Below are 22,758 nucleotides of genomic sequence, written 5' to 3'. Positions count from 1 at the left end.
GATACTACATGCTCAAGCACTTACCCTGTAAATATGGCCCATGAAATACAGCCCACAAGGAACGTGGAAAGGGAGATGTTACTGTAAGGGGACTGCTCATGAATGTACTAAACTCACTTACTGTAGACCTAGCACTTTGAAGAACAGCATGTAAAGGTTGCAAACCCCAGCAAGGTAATAATAGGAGACAGCTAGCAATTAGAAGATGGAACATGGAGGAAGGAGATAGTATTAACTGTGCTGATTTCTTATTCTTACTGTAATTTTTCAATTCATTCCAGTCTAAAATTAAAATACATTATAAAAATATGTAATAATTCCAACAATTTTGCAAAATCACTTTTAATTTTAGAGGGATCTCCTAGGAACTAATATCTCTTATAGTGAAAAGATTTTCTAAAAGCTGAGCAATTTTTTTTGGCTATCCTTCAAATTCTCTTCTAGAAATTTGAGAAAGGTAAAATTAGCACTGTGGGAGGCTGAGGCAGGAGGATTGTGAAGATTGAGGTCAGCACGTGCAACTTAGTGACTTACCAAGACCCTGTCACAAAATTTAAAGAACAAAAATTAGAAAAGTCTGGAGATGTAGCTCAGTGCAAGGCCCTGGGGTCCATCGACAGTACCACAAAAGAAAAAAAGGAAAGTTTAATTCTTTCATTAGAAATAGGATATATCTTACATAACAGTGAATTATTCCGAGCTAGCAATCTATTCTTCCTTCTGCATACATGCAAACAGAGGTGCCTGGACTAATGATCAACTAATATTAATAATGGTCCCTTCTAAGACCCGAAGTCCCTTATAAAGTAACTCAGTCCCTGTAGTGTGCTATATTACACATCTTATAAGGGCCAGTGTTCCTTCTACAAACTGAAAAGTCATGCTTAAATTATAAATGCCAAAAAAAAGCTTCCACTGGATTTTTAAATAAAATATAAAGCATAGGGTAACTATATAAAACTTCATAAAGCAAATAAATAGAAGGAAATAGAAATCACTCATAATATCACCTTCAGCGTCAACCACAGTTAATGGTTTCCCATCTTGGGTTGGAAATAACTTCAGAGAGACAACATCAAATATTTAATAAATAGTCCCTTATATTTTATATTCTCCCAGTAATTTTATGGTTGTATTAATTGCTTCTAAATATTTAATGGATTAGAGTTTATTTTAGTTTTTGGTGTGAGAGCATTTTTCCTGTTATGCTTGTTTAGTTAGCCAAATGCCATGTTTTGACTAATGCTTTCTTTGTGGATCTGAAATATCATCTTCGTCAAGCTCTCACCAAGGACAAGTGACCCTCAGAACAGAGTACTCTGTCACGCCCCACTTTTGGGGGGCGCTCAGGAACTCCCAGCCTGCAGAGCAATCTCAGCCTTCTGCTCTGGGGCCCTCTGTGTCCCTGTCCCCATTCCTTGCCTGTGTCTCCCACAGCACTTACTTCTGTGACAGCAGATTCTACATTGCAGGAAGACAGGCAGCACATCTGGAATTCCTCCTCACCTTTCACATCTGGGCAGAGTGCCTAGCACAGTCAACAGGCTCTCAAAACACCTTGTGCTTCCCTCACCCCTTCCTACCTGCATGCTGCAGAGGACACATTATTAGCAAAAGCCAGGAAACAATGCCTAGGATTTTTGTGTATTTTAAACATTAATTAGAATACATCCCATTTCACCATCCCCATTTTTGAAGACTTGCAAGTCACTACCTTTACTTTTTTCAACAACATTTCCCTTCTAGTTGTCTTCCTAATAGTAATTACTTGCAATCCTCATCACACTGAAGAAAGAGCTGATCACATATGCCCAAGAGAATTCTGCTCTTCCAGGACCCCTGAGGGCCACACTGAGGACCTGGCCTTGTACCCACTACCTCACCAAGTCCAGCATGTTCCATGACCAGACTGTGTGTTGAAGGTGCAAATTCCCTCTGATCAATGTTATCATTATGTATATCTAAAATGTACTAATAAATGTTTTGCTAAAAAAATGTAGCCCCCCCCAAAAAAGGTCCCTCAGAACTCTGAATCCGCCAATCTATGGGAAGTTTCCTAGCCAAAGCAACATGCTAGAACCTAGTCTTAGCAGCAGAGAGTAGGATCTGACTAACTGCCTACTGCCAACCACAGGTTCAATTGTTCTCAGGATGTAATGCTGAATCCACCAGTGACACTCTGCCATTTCAAAGAAGAAATGCAATACAAGTGCAGAAACACCAAATGGGCTGCATTACATCCACATCGTTTCAGTGCTAGAAACTCAGCAGTGAAGTGACTGTGCACAAAGAGATGAGCTCTGCAGGTTAGGAACAGATGGAAGTTGAGCCCACTCACCCTGGATTATAGCAGGGCTAAAGGCAAACCTGCAGCTAAGAAAACAGTAGTTCAGAGCCAGGGACCAGAAGAAATTTGGGGGATGTGAGAGCTTTGTACCTGGAGAAGAGACAGGGAGGTTACCATTCCCTTCTTTGGATCCTTGGAAGGTTAGGATGGTTATGAGGAAGTGGATTTGTTCAGTCCTTTCTCCAGGTGCTAGAACTGCATTCACTGGATGAAAGTTACAGGGAGGCCAACTCCAGGCCAAAACAATGAAGAGTTTTCCATCTTGGCCTAGTCTAGACAAGGGGGCAGCCTGCCTGCTGTAGCAGGTGTTACCTGGTCCACACACCTTGCCTAGAGAATCACAAGTCAGGATTCTCAATTAGGAGATCAGGAGGGATGACTTCAAAAATCTCTTCTAAACAGACTATTTGATTCTCCTATTAAATAGCTTAATTACAAATGGGTTTCTCTTTAAGTTAAAAAAAAGTGTGTTTATCAGCCAGAATTTTGAGAGATATCAACTACATTCTGCCTTTTAATAATGTGAACTCAATGATTAAAGGTTAAAAGTAAGCTTGATCTTCTAAGATTTATAATCAGATAATATGACTTTGTCTCTTTGAAATAAGTTGACAAAATAAGTTAGCTGGGGAACTTCAGTGAACATGTGGATTTGAGACATAAAGACTTAAAAGATTCAATTCTGTGCAGTAAGAACTTCCAGACACAGGAGTAAAAACTACATCAGTGCATCTGAGAATGAATGAAACTCTACTGAGCCTTACTGAGTAGCTAAAAATGAGCCCTGGAAACCTTCTTGGTATAGTTCTTGATTCAATCTCTTAGGAGATATAGCTTAGAATAAAAATAGGTTCTGATTCAATCCTTTCCAGTCACAGCTACAGCAAAAGGCCCTCTGCTGAGCAAGGGTCTCTATTAGCACAGGTCACTGCAGACAGGACCTGGGTCACCAGCCAGTTCCTCAATGCTCCTAAGACTGAGAATGTCACCTACGTGTCCTGAAGAGTCTCAGTCCCCAGTGTCCCCAAACATGAGCTCAAACTCAAGTTAAAACCAAACCTCACAGGCACTGGGTCATCTTTGTACATCCTGACGAAAACCCAGGCCTTCTCGTGTTCACTCCAAAGGTAAATATGCTTAGTGGGGAGTCTGACATGGCTCTAGGGAAAGGCAAATACAAACGATAAACTTCATTTGAAGAAAACATGGTTTGAGCAGGCAAGAGAAAGGGACCTTTGTAGTTGGCAGGGGAAATGAGGGAGATGACGGGAAATGATATCAGCGTTCTAACTCGCACTGCACTGCGCTGCGCTGAGGAAGATAAATACTACGTGCAAACAAACAAACCTGAAATTCTGCATGAACTGCCGGAACTTGTCTGCCCTTTTGGCTAAGGGCACGATAACGTTAATAAGTGTGCTGGCCAGGTTGAGCTTTTCCTTTTTCACTTTCATGATTGGGCCAAACGGTCGAAACAAGACAAGTCGTTTGAATTCGTGTTTGTGGTCCCCTTTGAAGGTGAGCTCATACAAAGTGCCTTTATCCTTTTCTGTTCGATAGATCCCTGTTAACAGAAAAACAAGGAAAGGTAGTTAAAAAAAAAATACCTTGCCTGCTGAGTGCCTTTATAACCAAGATCTAGCACAAAATGCCTCTAAAAATTAATATTAAATTTCTGCCTCCAACAATTATTAGAAAACTTAAGATGCTCCCAATTAAAAATACTATAAAAATAAAAATATTACCAGTTTAAAAATTACAGTTTTGTGACTTCACAAAACATGGGAAAATGCTTATGTTGGACACAAAACTGTATTTATATTGTTCAGTTATTCAAAAAAGGGCTTGTAGGAAATATGCCAAATAAGACTGATTATGATGCAGCATAGGATGTGTCTTTTCTTCTCTTATCCACATTTTCTGCAATATGATTAGAAGAACATGAGCACTATTGTGTATTTTAAATGTGTGTGCTAAAATGATGGATTAGAAATCATAGCTATTCAGATGCACCGATCATGGTGATCTCTTCAGGGCATCTCAGAGGAGCTCAGGGCCAGTCATATGGGTCATGCAGCCCTCTGGAAGCTTCTGGAAGTATTAAAGCAAGCAACACATAAAGCGCCCTGCACGGTGGACAAGCACACACCATACACCACACTTAGTTTCGCCTCTTCCTTTTTCCCTCTAAGCAGTGTGGCTCAGCACTTCAGAGTACATACATTCAAGCCAGACTCCTTGGGTTCAAATCCCCTAGGCCCCCAGATTTACTGTGGAAAATGAACCTTCCTGTGCCTCATTTTTCCCATAGGTTCCCATGTAAAGTAAATGCTTCAATACATGTCAAGGTGCTACAACAGCGTAGCACACAGTAAGCAATACATGTCCACCACCACCTTTGCCCTGCCTTGTTCTGTCAGCCTTGTTGCAACAGGGCATACCGAGAAGACACTTGAGCAGGAGAGAAGTCAATTTACATTCCTTTCAGATTATGTTCCACCTCACGCTAGTTACTGAAACTCCACCGAGTGTCACTTGTCAGGCTGAAGATGGCATCGCTGCATCTCAGTGGCAGGATGAGCCTCCCCAGGACCAGTGTGACAGAATTTCCCTGTCTAAAGAGCAAACAATTTCCCTGATGGCTAGGATCCATTTCCTGCCTAATATCATTGGTATGATAGGTGCTTTTTACGCAGTCAGAAAAAAGAAAAACAAATAAAATTCAACACATCACCAGAGAAGCTTTTAGTTTTGATTTATACCATGTTTTCTAGTCTATTTCTCCTCCTTCCTTTTAATCCTCATGTTTGTTGGAAAAAGCACCTCCTGGGCTTTGGGTCACCACAAAAATAAACCTCCAGGGAAAAATATGTCTGCCTCTGGTAAGTTACAGGCTTTCAAGGCTCCTCAGAAACCACTTCTCTTTCTTTCCTTACTCTCCCTGTCCTTTTCTTTTGTGGGAACCATATGTCTTCTTCACAAACACTGCCAAGTTCTCTTCTCTGTTCTTTCTCTCATAGGAGCTTTTCATCCTCCATCCCTGGCCTTACGGCCTCTTTGATCCTGTTCAAAGTCTGGGTCTTCCTGAGGCACAGGCAAGAGTCTGGTACTGGGAGTGTTCAAGATGGCCTCATTTCACACTGCTGTCCCACAGGCCCGCCTCAATCATTCAAAGGCACAATCCCCAGGCAGTGAGCACAGGTGATTTAAGGACACTGGCACAGAAGGACAAGGGCTAGGTTCATTTCTGGAGCCTGTGCTGTGTCTCTGGATAACAGGGCACAGTGAGCAACCACTCTCAGCATCAGGGAAGCCGGGAAAGCTCTGGTGAGCTCATGCTGGAAAAGAATTCAGTCTTGGTGCAGGGAGCAGTCACAAAAGACAGAGAGGTTTATTTCCTTGGAAGTTCAAAGGTCTTCTTCGAAAACCTTAAGTGGTTCCCTTCAAAGTCTGTTAATTCTTTCAGGCAATTAGTCCCCCTTGAGGAAACAGGCTCTTTTCCCACCTCAAATACCTAGAGCAGCTAGTTAACCACCAATTCCCAGGGTCCCAGTGAAGTGGGACTGAGTCAGAAAGGAGTCCCAGTTGGTCACAGAGGGTGCATCTGCATAAGTGGAGCAGGTCGGTGGCTGCATCTTGTCACATTTTTGTCTCTGGATGTCAGGAGCATCGCTTCCCCTCACAGCGATGAACCTGGAAAAGGCTGCTGACAGTTCTGCGCGCAGATAAACATGTATGTGGGCCGGGAGATTGTTTTTCCAATTGAGTCATTTTCTTTCTCAGCACTCGGATAAGAATCATTAATTTTAAAAAAATCTAGATCCACCGAGTTGAAAAGACAGAGAGCAATATATTCAAATCTGCCTCCAGAGACAGATTGCTGTTCATAAAGAATACCGAGACTCTTGTTAACAACGACTTCTATAACTACATAACATTATCCACCTCAGTGGTCACCACCAGCCTCAGCCCAGGTGGCAGAGATCGCAAGCCGAGCAGCCATGGTGTGGGGGTCTCAGGTGTCCCTCGCCTCCCTTCAGGAAGGTCACACCGAGATTTAAGGTGCTTTCTCATTGTATTCCACACACTGTGCCTTGAAACAGTTGTTACATCAACTTATTAACATGTTCCCTCATATGCTGCCTAATTATTTTAATTATGTCTTCTAAATCTGATTGCAGATCCTTTAATTTAATTTATTTTAAACAGAAGTTATCTAAAACACTCTTGCAACTTGGGTCCACCGAAACCCACAGCCGGTCATGACGCCCACACGTGCAACCTGGCGCACTGCACAGAGTGAGTGCTCACAGTTTGTCTTCTGTTAACACAGGGGACACCTACGAGAGTCCTTCTGCCTCCTGGACTCTTCAGTGGTGGAAACAAAAGCGGGGGGGGGGGAGACAAAGTATTCTGAGGAACACAGAGATTTTTAGCCTAGAAGTTGCCAGCTACACTTGGCAAATGCCAAATAAATCAGTCACACAAACACCTTCCTTGTACAGACCAAGGGTCCCTAATGAGAAAATTTGAAGTCAAACTTTTTAAACACAGACATATGATGCTCAAAAGGTTTTGGGTTTCGGATTTGGGTCGGGGGGGGCCCTGAACTTGACAAATTTCTGCCTCAGCCAACCGGAGTGCTAGGATTACAGGAGTGTGCCACCACGCCCAGCTTGGATTTCAGATTTTTGATTCATATTGGTTAAGTCTATGCAAATATTCCCAAATCTGAAAAACTCCAAAATTAGAAATACTTCTAGACCAAAGCATTTCAGATTAGGGATAGACTCCCTGTAATATTTTATATTATACTATCACTTTGTGTACCATGTAAATTAAAAATCAAAATAAGAATTTAGCAGCTATCTTGGATCTTCTTTAGACACCATGACTGGCACCTCTCTGTCCTTCCTTACCTCCACAGATGTTCAGCTTACTCTGCGTGTGGTGTTTCAGCTCCTTGTGAAAATATCCCAATTCCTGGTTTACCTTATTCAAGGGGCTGGGCTCTGGGACTCCCAACTAGACAAGGGCATCTCCAGGAGTCCAAGAAATAGCTCAGCGTCCAGCTACAAAGTCTACTCCTCCAGTAGGGAAGGCACTAAGAAGGTGCAGGCCCTCTCCACGTCCTGTCTTCACTTTGAAATCATGACATTGAAGAAGGAGGGTAATGCTCCTTACTGTCACATTCCTTACCTTCACTCGATGTAGGTGGACTCAGTTGGTCACCAGTGTTGCACTGCCAAGTCCATACAAGGTTGAGCCCATGCAAACACCCTGCCTGCAAAACCCCTCTCAAAAGTCCCATTCATTAATATCTTAGGAATGGCCCTCACCAGTTTCCTGTAGCCTGCAGAGTAAGTACCAATACCCGACCTAGCCTTCAAGACTCTCCATGCTACAGACGCAGTCTACTGTCTTCATTGCACATCTTTCTGCTGCCTCACATAAAATCTGGGCTGCAGTCAGGCTGGTGTCTGCTGAATCTTTGTAAGCATTCTCTCCCCTAGAGAAACTGGAGGTGGGAATGCAAAAATGGCTCAGGTGCTGGAGAAACCAGTGTGGCAATTCCTCAAAAAGTTAAATATATGTTCATAGCCATATTATTCACAACAGCGAACAGACAGAAACAACACAAATCTTCATCTATAGATGAATGGATAAACAAAATGTGGTATACATTCACATATGATGGAATATTATTCAACCCTAAAAAGAAATAAAATTCTGACATATGCTACAACAAGGACTAACCTCAAGGACATTATGCTAAGTGAAATAAGCTGGTCACATAAGGAAAATATTGTAGGGTTCCACTTTTATTTGAAGCACTAAAATTAGATAAAATCATACAGGCAAAAAATAGAACAGATATTACCAGGGGCTGGGGAAAATGAAAGCAGGGAATGTGGAGTTAGTGAATGAGTACAGAGCTTTCATTTGGAAAGATGGAAATATTTTATAATGGCTAGTGGTGATGGTTGTACAACAATTTCAAAGTAATTAGTATTACTGAATTGAATACTTAAAAATGATTAGTGATCAATTGCATGTGATGCACATTTTCCCACAATGACTGCTTTCCTTTAGTGAGGTCTTTATTTTCACACAGACACACATACCTCCACAGTCCAGTTCTTACTTTGGGCCCTTCTAAGTCTACTCCTCCCTCTCTGGGAAGAACTTCGTAACACTCTCAATTGCAAGTGACCCTTCATCTTCCAGACACCTCCGTATTACAGCATTTACACCTTCCCTTTCTGAACTACCTTTGTGGCACCTGAGAAAATGAAAGGACCACAAAATCCATCTGGTCCAGACAGATGGCAAACTGAACCTGGAGACGTGTGGCTTGCCTGGTCGACCAGCTGTACAGACCCAGGTCAAAAGCTTCCTGCCTAGAGTCACTTTCATACGCAGCACTAACAACCCAGAGAATAGAAAAGAATCAAGAACATGGAAACAGCTTTTGAGAAGTTCGAACGAGCAATATAAAGTCTTCGGTGAAATCCACTGTTCCTGGCTCATTTACCCACAGTTAATCCCTACATCCACTCTTACTGCTTTTCTTTTACTTTACCATCTAATTTTGATGGTTGTTAAATAGCAGTTACTTGAACTCCCGATCTGTAAAACATTGAAAGTAGTAAATTTTGAAAGAAGGGAAAAAGATATTTCCAACAAGAAAAAAACAAAAGTACAGCCATCCCTGTGGCTGCAGGAAATTGGTTCCAAGATCCCCAAAGATATTAAAATCTAAGAAAGACACTCAAATCCTTTCTATTAAATATTATTTGCATGAAACATACATGCATCCTCCCATATACATTAAATCACCTCTGGGTTCTACAAAATACCAGTTTTGAGGTGAATTCTATGTAAATAGTCATTAGACTCTATTGTTTGGGAATAATAACAAGAGAAAAGGAGGGCCTCTCCACCTGGTGGAGGGTTTGGATGCTCTGATAGACGATGTCACTCTAGAACTGAAGATTGAATGGGTGTTTGGCAAGACTACCAAGTCAGAGAGGGGACGCTAAAGAGAGATCCATAGCATAAGCAAAGATACTGAAAAAAACAAACACAAAAGAACTTTTTCTGTTTGGCAGATTTGAAGCAGTTAAGCAAGGCCGAGTACAATGGGGATGAGAGGAAGAGAGGTGGGAGATGTAGCTGGAGGGTCAAAGAGGCCACGCCATCTTTGTCCAAAGAAGCACCATCCCCTGTCTGGAGCACAGAAGAGCCAGCTTGGCGTTTTCACAGGGGAGAGAGGAGGTCTTGGGACAGTCACCGCACAGCAGTGTACAGGTGGATCACAGGGAAGTAGCTCAGGAGTTATGAGGAAGAAGCCATCTGGTGTGGCAGGAAATGACAAGGGCCTGAACAAAGATGGTGGCAGTGAAGATGTTGAGAAGGGGAAGAGGCTGCAACAAGTGGTTGGAGAGTGGGATGGCAGGGGAGGGACAGGAATCATGTAGCATGACTCCTGCTAGGTGAGAAAGGACTTATGGGCTAAGCTTTGGATGTGCTGATTTGAAGAGCTGTGTGAGTAGGTCTGATCTCAGCGGATGGGCCTTTTTAGACACACAGAGTTGGGCACTCCCACCATAGAAACTGAAGCTGTGGGTATGGATGAGATCACCAGAAGAGTCCACGGAGCAACAAGAGGGAGTCTAGAATGTCCGGAAACAATCTGCCCCTCATGTTTGTGGCACTGTTGAAAATAGCCAAGATATAATAGAAATAAGCATGCTTCGACAGATGAATGCATGAAGAAAAGGCGGTGTGGCTCTTCACAACGAAATGCTATTCAGTCTTAAGAAGCGATGAAATTCTGTCACAAGTTGACAACATAGGTGGAGTTAGGAAACGTTATGCCAAGTGAAATCAGCCAAACTCAGAAAGACAAATATTGAATGTACTTGCTTATATGTGGAGTCTAAAAAGTTGAATTCACAGAAACAGAGTGGAATGACAGTTACCAGGGGCTGGGAGCACGAAGGGAAGGGAAAGGGAAAGGGAAGATAAGGTGTGGGCCAAACAGAACAAAGTCTCAGTCAAACAGGAGGAGTAAGTTTAGTGATCTATTGCACTGAATGGTGACCACAGGCAGTAATGAGGCATTGTATGTTTCATAATTGCTAAAATAGATTTTTTAATGCTCTTAACACATATCATAAATTGGTGAAGTGATAGACATGTTAATTAGCTAGATTGAATCTTTCTCTGATACATATAAAAATCAAAGCATTACATTAAATGCTGTAAATATATTATTACTTATAAATTAAAAATACATTGGTCGGTGGAGAGATAGGATGGATGGACAGATGGATGCATGGATAGATGGACGTATGGAAAGAAAGAGAGAGAAGAGGGGAGGGGAGGAGAGTATAGGGGAAGGGAGGGGAGGGAAAGGAACAGGAAGGAGGGGAAGGCGAGGGAAGGGAAAGGAGCCAAGCACTGTGACAAAGATGAGGATGAAACTGGCTGGGACAATCATTGGTGATCTTACCAGTAATGGCTTCAGAGAAGTGGCAAGGATGCCAGCCAGGCTGGGGGAGATTGGAAAGTTGATGAGGAATGAAGTGGCAACAGTAAGTTTTTATTCCTTCATTGTCTTGCAGCTGTCAAGTTTATTCTTGTGTCAGGACCTTTGGCCTTTCTTTACCCTATGCCTAGGATGTTTTCCCCAGGTTCTGGCTCAGCTGGATTCTTCTCACCATTTAAGTCTCATCTTAAAAGCCACCTCCCAGTTTCACTCTCACAATCCCCCTTCCCCCATCCAGTCCCTTTGGCTCCTCTTTCACATTGCCTCATTCCGGTTTCTTCATGGTACATTAACTGAATGTGTTTACATACCTACCTATTTATTTCTGTTTCCTGCACTAGAAGGTCAGCTCTGTGTAAACCAGAACTCTGTGTCTGCAACCCTGATGAACATCTGTTGCACCAAAGAGAGGGTGGGAAAAAGAAAGGGGAAGATACTTGACTAAAAATGGAATAAACACAATGGAGTCAAAGCTGAAGGGACTTACAGAGCTGACTGAGTGTTTGCTCTTTAAAAAAACGAGAAGGAGAAACATAACTTCTTCATATGCCAAGAGGAAGGGACAAACAGAAATGGATAACTTGGGATATATGAATGCAGCAAGAAAGAAAGTGGTGATGGTATCTACAACTGTAAAAGGACTTGGTATGGGTAGAGAAAGTCCTTTGGTCCCCAAAGCAGGACAGGAGGTGGAGGGTGGGGTTCAGAGTCTGAGTCCACAGAGTGAAGGATTGAGGGTAGGATAGTGGACTTGGGAGGACAGCTGGAGGGCTGGGTTGGTGACAGTGGAGAATAGAACACGGAGCTGAAAAAGGATGTGGAAAGGCGTTACAAAACAACACACAGGTACAGCTGGGCTGGAGATCATGAATCTGCATCACCATCCACAGGGATGCTCAGGGGCTCTTCTCCAGCACCAGGAAGAGCCCAGGTAAAGGACAGACAAGATGGCGACCCACTGATCCAGGGCTTAGCTCCACAGGACAGGATGGAGGGCATGGAAGTCTTGTGCTAGAAAGCCCGAAAAGGCAGAGTTAAAGAACAAGAAAGGTTCCAACTGTTCATGTGGTGAAAGTAAACAACAAAGAAAGAGACTGCAGTCAGAAATATTCAAGGAAGGAACAGGAAAAATGGATTCTAAGGATGTTTAGGTGTAAGCTGTTGCAGGCAATAAACAGGCACAGGATGTGGCTACCTTGAAAATCAGGCTTTGTTGTCCCTTTTCTCTCAATGCTATCTCAAGTTGGCCAGATCCAGACCACAAGCTGCTCAAGACCCCGGGTGCATAGGATCTCTTTTTCAAATAAGTTCTTTTCTCATATTTTTTCCTTTCCCTTCTTTCCTTTCTCCTACTCCTCCCACTTCCCCTACTCCTTTGGATCTTTTCTTCCTATTTTATATTATCAATTATTTGTTTTAATCCTTATTTACACTTTCAGTTTCTCACATCAGAGAAACTATTCAGTATTTACACCTTTATTTCACTTAAGAGTATGGCCTCAATGTGCATCCATTTAGCCATAAATGTTTCTAGTTTCTCATTCTTTATGGCTGAGTAGTATTCCATTTTATTAAAAAATCCCACATCTTCTTTATCCAGTCTCCAGTTGATGGGCACTTGGGCTGTTTCCAAGCTTTATTACAAACTGTGCTGCTATAAACATGGGTGCACATATATCGGTGTGGTATGATTTTTTTTAAATTTAATTTTATTTGGTACATTTTAGGTATACAATATAATGACATTCATCATTGGAAATTTGCACCTTTACAAAATCCATCATGGTTCTTATTTTTCTCCCTTGTTCTGCCCACCCTTCAACCCCTCCATCCCTCTCTATCTACAGATTTTGTTTCCATTTTTTCATTTTCTCCTATCAATTCGATTCCCTTCTTTCCTTTCCCCTACCTGTACCACTTCCCCTTTGCCCCTTTTCTTGCTATTTCACATTATCTATTATACCTTTTAGTCCTTACACTTTCAGTTTCTCACACTAGAGAAACTATTCAGTATTTACACATGTGTCCTATTTATTTCACTTAAGAGTATAGCCTCAATGTGCATCCATTTAGCTATAAATATCTCTAATTTCTCATTTTGTATGGCTGAGTAGTACTCCATTTTACTAAAAAAACACATTTTCTTTATTCAGTCTCCAGTTGATGGGCATTTGCGCTTTTTCCAAGTTTTAGCTATTACAAACTGAGCCGCTATGAACATGAGTGCACATATATCACTGTGGTGTGATTCTTTTAATTCTTTGGGGAAGATACCCAGCAGGGGAATAGCTGGGTCAAATGGGACTTCAAGTCCTAGTTCTTCGAGGTATCTCCACACTGATTTCCACAGTGGTTGCACCAGTCTGCACTCCCACCAACAATGGAGAAGGCTTCCTTTCTCTCAACAACCCTGCCAACGTTTGTTATTGGTTGATTTCTTGACAGCAGCCATTCTTTTTTTTATTAATTTTATTGGTACATTTAAGGTATACAATATAATGACATTCATCATTGGAAATTTGCACCTTTACATAATCCATCTTGGTTCTTATTGTTTCCCCATTTCCCTGCTTTCCCATCAATCCCTCCACCCTTCCCTATCTACAAAGACTTTGTTTCCATTTTTTCTTTTTCTCATATTAATTCCATTCCCTTTTTTCCTTTCCCGTACCCCAACCAATTCCCCTTCTCCTTTGCACCTTTTCTTCCTATTTCACATTATCTATTATACCTTTTAGTCCTTATTTACACTTTAAGTTTCTCACACTAGAGAAACGATTTGGTATTTACATGCATGTCCAATTTATTTCACTTAAGATTTATCACCTCAATGTGCACCATTTAGCTACAAATGTCTCTAGTTTCTCGCTCTTTATGGCCAATACTCCACTTTATAAAAGAAACCCAAAACAACCACATCTTCTTTATCCAGTCTCCAGTTGATGGGCAATTGGGTTGTTTCCGAGTTTTAGCTGTCACGAATTGTGTTGCTATCAACATGGGTGCACATAAATCACTATGGTGTGATTACTTTAATTCTTTGGGGAAGATACCCAGCAGGGGAATAGCTGGGTCAAATGGGACTTCCAATCCTAGTTCTTCCAGGTATCTCCATACTGATTTCCACAGTGGTTGCACTGGTCTACACTCCCACCAGCAGTGGAGCAGGGTTCCTCTTTCCCCACAGTGCCACCAGCAACTGTTATTGGTTGATTTCATGATAGTAGCCATTCTTTCTGCAGTGAGGTGGAATCTCAGTGTTGTTTTCATTTGCATCTCTCAAATGAGCAGTGAGGTTGGACATTTTTTCATATGTTTATTTGCTATTTCTATTTCTTTGAGAAATATCTGTTCATTTCAGATGCCCATTTTTGGATTGGGTCTTTAAATTTGGGAGGTCTGATTTTTTTAAGTTCTTTATAGATTCTAGATAGTAGACCTCTGTATGAGGGACATCTGGTGAAAATTTCTTCCCACATTGTGGGTTGTCTCTTCACATTGTTGGTGGTTTCTCTTGCTGTGCAGAAGCTTTTTAGAAAGAAGAGATCCCACTTGTTGATTGTTTGGGCTAGTTCATGGGCAACTGAGGTTTTGTTTATAAAATCTTTTCCTACCCCAATGTCTTCAAGAGTTCTACCTAACCTCTCTTCCAGCCAGTTTAGTGTTTCTGTTTTAATATTTAGATCTTTAATCCATTTCAATTTTAGTTTAGTGCATGGTGAGAGATATAGGTCTAGTTTTAATCTCTGGCAAGTTGAAACCCAGTTTTTCCAGCACCATTTATTCAAGAGGCTATCTGTCCTCCAGTGAGAGTGTTTGGCTCCTTTGTCAAAGAGGATGTGGTTGAGTGTGTCTGGAGTTGTTTCTACATCTTCTAATCTGTTCCATTGGTCCTCAGGTCTGTTTCTTTGCCAGTACCATGCTATTTTTATCACAGTAGCTTTGTAGTATAGTTTCAAGTGGGGGGTTGTGATACCCTCTGCCATGTCTCTGTTACCTAGAATTGCTTTTGCTATTCTAGATTTCTTCTTGTTCCAAATGAATTTGTGGATTGTTTTCTCAAGGTCCGTGAAGTATGCTGGTGGGATTTCAATTGGGATTGCATTGAATCTATATAGCAGTTTTGGAAGTATGGCCATTTTCACTATGTTGATCCTTCCTACCCAGGAGCAAGGGATGATCCATTTTCTGCTATCATCTTCAATCTCTCTTTTCAGAGTGCTTTCATTTTCAGAGAAGAGGTCTTTGATTTTTTGTTGTTGTTGTTGTTAGGTTGATTCCTAGGTATTTCAGTTTTTTGGATGCTATTGTGAAAGGAATTGTTTGCCCTATTTCTCTCTCAGTGAGTCTGTTGTTCCTGTAGAGGAAAGCTATTGATTTTTGTGTGTTGACCTTGTAACCAGCTACTTTACTGAGTTTGGTTATTAAGTCTAGAAGACTTCTGGTGGCGTTCTTGAGGTCTTCTCTATAGAGTATCATGTCATCTGCAAATAATGACAATTTGACTTCTTCATTTCCTATCTTTATTCCTTTTATTTCTTTCTCATCTAATTGCTGTGGCTAATGTTTCCAAGACTCTATTGAACAGGAGTGGTGATAGTGGATATCCTTGTCTTGTTCCTGATTTTAGTGTGAAGGATTTCAGTGTTTGACCATTTAGTATGATATTGGCTGTTGGTTTTTCATAGATGGCTTTTATCAGATTGAGGTAGAGACTGTCTATTCCAATTTTTTCTAGGGTTTTTATCATAAATGCATGTTGGATATTGTCAAATGCTTTTTCTGCATCTACTGAGATGATCCTGTGGTTTTTGTCCTTGGCTCTATTGATACAGTGTATTATATTGATTGATTTGCATATGTTGAACCATCCCCGCATTCCTGGGATGAATCTCACTTGGTCAGAGTGTATGATCTCCTTGATGATCTTCTACATTCTATTTGTCAGTATCTTATTAAGAATTTTTGCATCTATGTTCATTAGTGAGATTGGCCTATAGTTCTCTTTTTCAGTGTGGTCTTTCTCTGCTTTGGGGATCAAGGCGATGCTTGCTTCCAGGCTAAATGTCTTGATATAAAATTCAAGAATTCAAGAATTCAGCAGTGAAGGCATCAGGACCCAGGCTTTTCTTAGTTGGTAAGTTTTAATTACATTTTCAATTTCATTGATTGATATTGCTTCGTTTAGAATTTTTAGGTCATCTTCATTCAACTTTGGTAATTCATGCATATCTAGGAATCTGTCCATTTCTTCTGTATTTTCCATCTTATTGGCATATAGGTTCTTGAAGTAGGTATTGATGATCCTCTGGATTTCTGCTGGGTCCATTGTAATTTCACCCTTTTCATTCCTAATTGCGTGGATTTGGGCCTTTTCTTTCCTTTTTTTTTCTTTCCTTTTTTTGATAAGGTTGGCTAAGGGTTTGTCAATTTTGTTTATTCTTTTGAAGAACCAACTCTTGCCTTCATTGATATTTTCTATTGTTGTCTTAGTCTCCACTGCATTGATTTCTGTCCTGATCTTTATAATTTCCTCCTTTGTATGAGCTTTGGGTTTATCCTGCTCTTCTTTTTCTAGAAACTTGAGGTTGAGCATCAGGTTTAATTGAGCTCGCTCTGTTTTCCTAATGTGAGTATTCACTGCTCTGACTTTCCCTTGTAAGATTGTTTTCATTGTGTCCTATTGATTCTGATATGTTGTATTGGCATTGTCATTTAATAGTAGGAACTGTCTGAGTTCTTCTTTAATTTCCTCTGTGACCCATTGGTTATTCAGAAGTGTGTTGTGCAGTTTCCATGTGTTTATGAAATTCTTGCTGTTTCTTTTGCTATTGATCTCCAATTTCATCGCATTGTGGTCTGGTAATATACAGGGGATAAACTGAACTCCTTTGCACTTACTTAAACATGTTCTATGAGTGAGTGTGTGGTCTATTTTAGAGAATGACCCATGTGCAGCTGAAAAGTATGTGTATTCTGATTTTGTGGGGTGGAACACTCTGTAAACATGTTAAGTTCATTGTTCAAGAATTTGATTGAGTTCTAGTATTTCATTGTTTATTTTTGTCTAGTTCATTTATCTATTTGTCAGAGTGGGGTATTAAGGTCCCCCATTACTATTGTATTAGTGCTTATATGATTTTTCATGTCCGTTAGTATTTGTTTTATATAGTTGGGTGCACTTATGTTTGGTGCATACATGTTTATGCTTGTCATCTCTTCCTCTTAGACTGTTCCCTTTACAAGGATGTAGTGTCCTTCTTTGTCTCTCTCAATCAGTGTTGGTTTGAAATCCACTTGATCTGCAAAGAGGGATAGCTACTCCTGCTTTTATTCGGGTTCCTGTTGCATGGAGTATTGTTTCCCATGCTTTAACATTCAGTCTATGAGTTTCTTTTTGAATTAAGTGTGTTTCTTCTATTGTTGGGTCTTGCTTCTTGACCCCATTCTGCCAGTCTATTTCTTTTAATTGGTGAATTGAGACTATTTCCTTTAAGGCTTGAAATATGTCACTCCAAGCTCTTCTTGCCTTGTGGATTTGTGTTGAGAAGTCTGTTGTGATTCTGAATGGGCATTTCTTTGTACATGATTTGTTTCTTTTCTCTAACTGCTTGTAGAATTTTGTTCTTCTGTTGGGATTCTGGAATCTTAACTATTACATATCTGTGTGTAGATTTTTTTTTGATCACAGCTAGTTGGATTCCTACATGCATCACTTATCTCTATGTCAAGTTCTTTTCCCCTATTTGGGAAGTTTTCTGTCATTACTTCTGTGAAGTTTTTTTTTATGTCATCTGCACTCTCTCCTATTTCTTCCCTGACTCCCATCACTCTGATGTTATTCTTCTTTGCATCGTCTAACAGCTGGATTGATTTCTCGTGGTCCCTTACATTTTTTAAAAAATTTTCTTTTCCTAGTCACTAATTGCAATCTTATCTTCTATATGTGAAATTCTATCCTCACATTGGCTCATTCTGCTGTGTAGACTTTCAATGGAGTTTTTAATCTCCTGGAAATCTGTTTGCATCTGTTTTATGGATCCCATTTGTTTCCTATGTTGGGATTCCATCGTATTCCTCAACTCCTCTATTTTTTTTATCTGTGTCTGCTCTAGATTTATTAATCATGTCTTGTACTATGGGCACAATCTCTGCTGTTATCTGAGAAATTATTTCTGATTTCATTTTTTCCAGGTCCTCTTTCATTGCCAGTTCAGGGAGTCCAAGTGGTTGAGTATCAGTCTGTTCCATCTTGTTTCCCTTTGGGGTCTCCTTAGGTGATCTGGAAGTCTGATTTTGAGACATATTTACATGTCTTCTCATTTCAACAGATGCAGCCTGCTGTGTCTTTGTTGAGGCGACTTTTTGCTCACCCAGTGTTCTTGAATTCTCATCGAGCCACCAAGCAGCCTTTACTCTGCTGCTCACCAGTACACCAATTCCTGGGTTCAGAGTGGTGGCCTTCTGGATCCCTGAGCTGACCTGTTGTCTGAGTGGGCTTCTTGCTGGGGCCTGTGAACACTTGCGATGGTATCTAGGCATGCCTCTCACTGGGGCCCCTATGTAGCTGTTGTCTGGGAGGACCTTTGGCTGGGGGCTGTGTACCCTGGTTCCTGTTGTCTGGGCAGGCTTTGGTTAGGATCACCATGAACTTATCAATCACCATGAACTTATCGGGCAAGCTTCTGGGTATTGCTTGTGTGCCTGTACAGCTCTTCTCCAGGCAGGTCCCTGGCTGTGGCCAATGGTATGGCGGGCCTCTGGCAGAAGCCCGTGTGCCCATGCAGCTGATAGCAGCCATTCTTTCTGGGGTGAGGTGGACTGTCCATATTGTTTTCATCTGCATCTCTCGAATGACCAGTGATGTTGAACATTTTTTCATATGTTTATTTGCTATTTTTACTCCTGAGAAATGCCTGTTCATTTCAGATGCCCAGTTTTGAATTGGGTCTTTAAATTTGGGGGGTCTGACGTTTGAAGTTCTTTATAGATTCTAGACAGTAGACCTTTGTCTGAGGAACAGCTGGTAAAATTTTTTCCCACATTGTAGGTTGTCTCTTAGCTCTGGTGGTTGCTTCTCTTGCAGTCCAGAAGCTTTTTAATAAGATGAGATCCCAGTTGTTGACACCTTCAGTTCTTATTATTCAAGACTTAGGAATTTCTTACTAATGTTTATTTTTCAAAGAATTCTCACAAATATCTTGATTGCAAAGTATTTTCCAAAGAGGCAGACATATTATAGATGGGCAAATCAAGGTCTCTGGAGGATTTAAGTAGGTGATCTGTTCAGTTGCACATGGTGTTCTCACAAACAAAAAGGCATGCGATTGTGAATTTAGTGCAGTGTTGTGGGTAAGCTCTTGCAAGGTAAACCAACTTTACCAACAAAATGATGTTCATCAACATTTTCTGTTCTCCTTTTTTTTGGTACCGGGGATCGAACTCAGGTCCTTGCGCTCGCAAGTGGCAAACTACTGAGCTAAATCCCTGGCCCCTCTCCCTTTCTTTTTAAAACTGACTTTTGAGAATTAAAAAAAAAACTCAAGGATGATACTTCAAAAAGCGAATCAAGTTTCCAAAGCATAAAAGAAAATTTGGTCTTAAAACTCATCCTTGAAGAGTAAGATAATGTATTATCGGTTGATTCATTGATATCCATTTCTTTGTTTTCTAGATATAGGATTAACAATCATACTTCTTCATAGGGCCACTGTGAAGATTAAATAAATTAATTCATGTACAACCTGCATGCTTGGTGCTTAAGAAGTATGCAGTGACATGAGCAATAACCATAACAACTGGCACTACTATTATTATCGTGTCATTCCATTTTGTTCCATTAATCATTTAATGTATTATTTCTCTTGGTCAAATAAGCCCAGAATCCAGAACAAGCACTTCCCCTTGCTGTCTAGTATTAAATATGCTTGAAAGCAGAACTCAATGACTTATTTTTAAAACTTGCCACTGTGGACCTAGGGATGTGAACATTTTTGCTATTATGGTAAAAAGCCCTGTGATATACATAAAAGCATAAGTAATATTTGAGTCAAGATTATTTTTAGCAATAAGGTAATAAGATGTTTAGAAGGTAATTTAATATGGTAATTTAGATGTTGAGAAGCCCATTTTCAATATATAATGTTGACCCCAAAGCTCTTGTTAGTTACCATGACTTTTTATGTGTCTATAGCCCACCTCTTTAACTATCCATGGTGATTAGCAAAGCTGGCTCCATATTACACATACACAATCACTAGTATTCACTAACACAACTAAGAATAGGGTCCCTCCCTTTGCCAGACATACAGAGTCCTTGGCTCCTGCAGTTGGGCTTCTGCGGATGGCCAGTGCCTTGTGAGAAACTGACCCTGGCTTCACCAACAACTTTGTATCACCTTCAATAAGATGACTCAGGGTTCTTAGTTCCTATTTTTAGGAATTGGTTTACAGTGTACATTCTAAGAACCTGCTCTGTGCTTCAAAGAACATCATAAGTTACATTTCTCATAAGCATTGATTTTATTTGATTCATTTAATTAGTCAGTGGTAGGAATTCAGTTTTGATTGACAAATAGGCTTAAGATAGACTCCACTGGACATTTGGGTAAGGTGTATGTACATTTCCAAGGAACTTCTAAGCTACAGGTAAACCATGACCAGCTGAAGGTGATCTTAAATATGTATGCACTGAACAATAAAAGCCTAAAAATACATAGAAAAAACACTGACAAAATTGAAAGAAGATATAAACAACTCCACAATTATAGTCAGGGACCCTCTCTACCAAGCAACTGATAGAACTACCAGACATAAAATCAGGAAATATAGAAGATGTGAATAATACAATGAACCAACAGGATCTAATCAACATATACAGAACACTCCACCCAACCATAGCATAAAGCATGCATTTTTCAAGCACTCATGGAACATATACTAGGATAGTCTGTATCAGCCTATAAAACAAACCAATAATTTAAAAATATACACAGTATGTTCTCTGATCATAAAGGAATCAAATCAGAAATCAATAATAGACAAGAAAATTACTTTATACTTGGAAATTAAACAAAATACTTCTCATAATTTACCAGCCAAAGAGAGAGTCTTAAAAAGTTTAAAAATACACGCAACTAAATAGTTAACTTGCAGTACAGATTAACTGTAGAAGAGTTGATGTTGTAGGACATCTATCAAGAATAATTATTTTGACCATCTGCCCCGCAAGCACAAGGACCTGAGTTTGATCCCCAGTACCAAAAAAAAAAAAAGAATAATTATTTTGAATTGATTGTAATCATTTTTTTCACACAGTAAACATACATGCCTGTTGCCTGCTATGGCACCCATAATAGTTAAAGTACTGGGAAAATGTGCCTGAGAACAATAGAGGGGCTGAGTCAATATTTGCTGAATGAGTCAGTGCTTGACTATCTCTCTGCCTCTACATCAGAAAGGCATGAGACAGGGATATTTGGAAAGGACAGGCCTACGGTTGGATGCTGGGGTCAAGTCCCAGGTGAGTGCTCTTGGACAAGGTACTCAGCCTTTCTTTGCTCACTCCTAAAATAAAAGCAGCCCTAATAAAATGTCTATTTTACACAGTTGTTGAGGTACATGTGTAGCACTTTAAACACAGACAAAATAGTTCCAGCACTTGTACATGTTAGCTAAAATATTATTTAGATAACTGAAGAAAGACTTCAATTTTCCACAATGGTATGAAGCCATGTGCTCATTAAAGAGAGGGTCAACTCTATTTCATAATGTTTGACAAAGAGCATCCCATTTCTAGGGATCTCATTCCTGGAATAATCACAGGCTTGGCCACTATTAGCTGCAAGGCTGTTCTACCTCTAGATGTGGTGATTTCTTTAGCCATAGCTCATAACTGCGGCTGCACAATGCAATCACCTGAGGGCTTTAAAAACACTGACATCCTGGCCCCACTCCCACAGATTCTGATTTAATTACTTTGTAGTGCGGCTGGGGCTCCCAAAGAGATTGCAACGTGCAGCCAAGTTTGGAAGGCATCGCTTCAGGGAGTATCATTTCAATGCTTCCACAATCTAGTGATTTCCATATGGAGGCAAAAATCACTCCCAGGCAGTCTCCAGGCACCAGTACTTGGCTAGTAACATACTGTTACTCTTCAAAGCAGTTCTACAAGTTAAGTAATGGCAGAAATAATGCCTCTCCCTTCTCTGCTGCTGAATTGCTCTATTATTATATATAGAATAAGCAAAGGAGTGTTAATGTTACCAAAGCATAAAGTGACAGAGATATTTATCTTTTGAAGGCTAATATTCAAATGAAACAGGAGTGGAAAACACTGAAATCAAGAAGCACTTCCTGTTCCTGTTCATTATTCTCCTTAAGAGCATCCTTCAGTGCATGCTGCATCTTTCCCTTGTGTGTAACAATAATGATTCTGATGGGCTTTGCTTTTCCCTGTACATAAAATCCTTGTCATTTTAGGTGATTAATGTTTGGATGGTGGAAATTCATATGGGAAGAACATGTAGAGGAAATACTGGGAAATCTTGAGTGTCTTATGAATGACTTATGCAATGGTGCTACAGACGCAGAATGCAAAGTTAAAACCTCAAAAGATAAACAGTATTATTAATGACTGCTATTATGAGATGGAGGTGGTTATGATGTGAGGAAATGGAACTGGAACAAATAGGAGAAAATATTGTACTTTGGGGTAGAGATCCATGTGTAAAACTTGCATGAAACTGTCTTCTGCGTTCAGGGCCCTGGCTGTCAATAAGTCTCCAATCATTACATCTGTCATCGACATATAAAACATACCTCAAGAGCCACCACTAAAAAGAACAAAAAAACTTTC

General features: G+C 40.4%; 1 protein-coding gene across 9 annotated transcripts in view; it reads right to left on the bottom strand.

The window, feature by feature from the left end:
• The window catches only part of Csgalnact1 (chondroitin sulfate N-acetylgalactosaminyltransferase 1), a 316,784-nt gene that overhangs the window by 38,742 nt on the left and 255,284 nt on the right, over window positions 1–22,758 (bottom strand). For all 9 annotated transcript variants that reach the window (XM_013073455.3, XM_087216875.1, XM_087216876.1 and 6 more), the window contains one exon: window positions 3,695–3,911. In XM_013073455.3, the coding sequence (XP_012928909.1) occupies window positions 3,695–3,911 (217 nt within the window). The remainder of the gene's footprint in view (window positions 1–3,694; window positions 3,912–22,758) is intronic.

Source organism: Heterocephalus glaber, unplaced genomic scaffold (assembly GCF_053883595.1).
Source record: "Heterocephalus glaber isolate CG9 unplaced genomic scaffold, H.glaber_assembly_v1.0 deba00001460, whole genome shotgun sequence".
In the NCBI taxonomy this organism is placed as follows: Eukaryota; Metazoa; Chordata; class Mammalia; order Rodentia; family Bathyergidae; genus Heterocephalus; species Heterocephalus glaber.
Note: the sequence above shows the minus strand (reverse complement) of the source record. Positions and strands in the feature narration are given on the sequence as shown.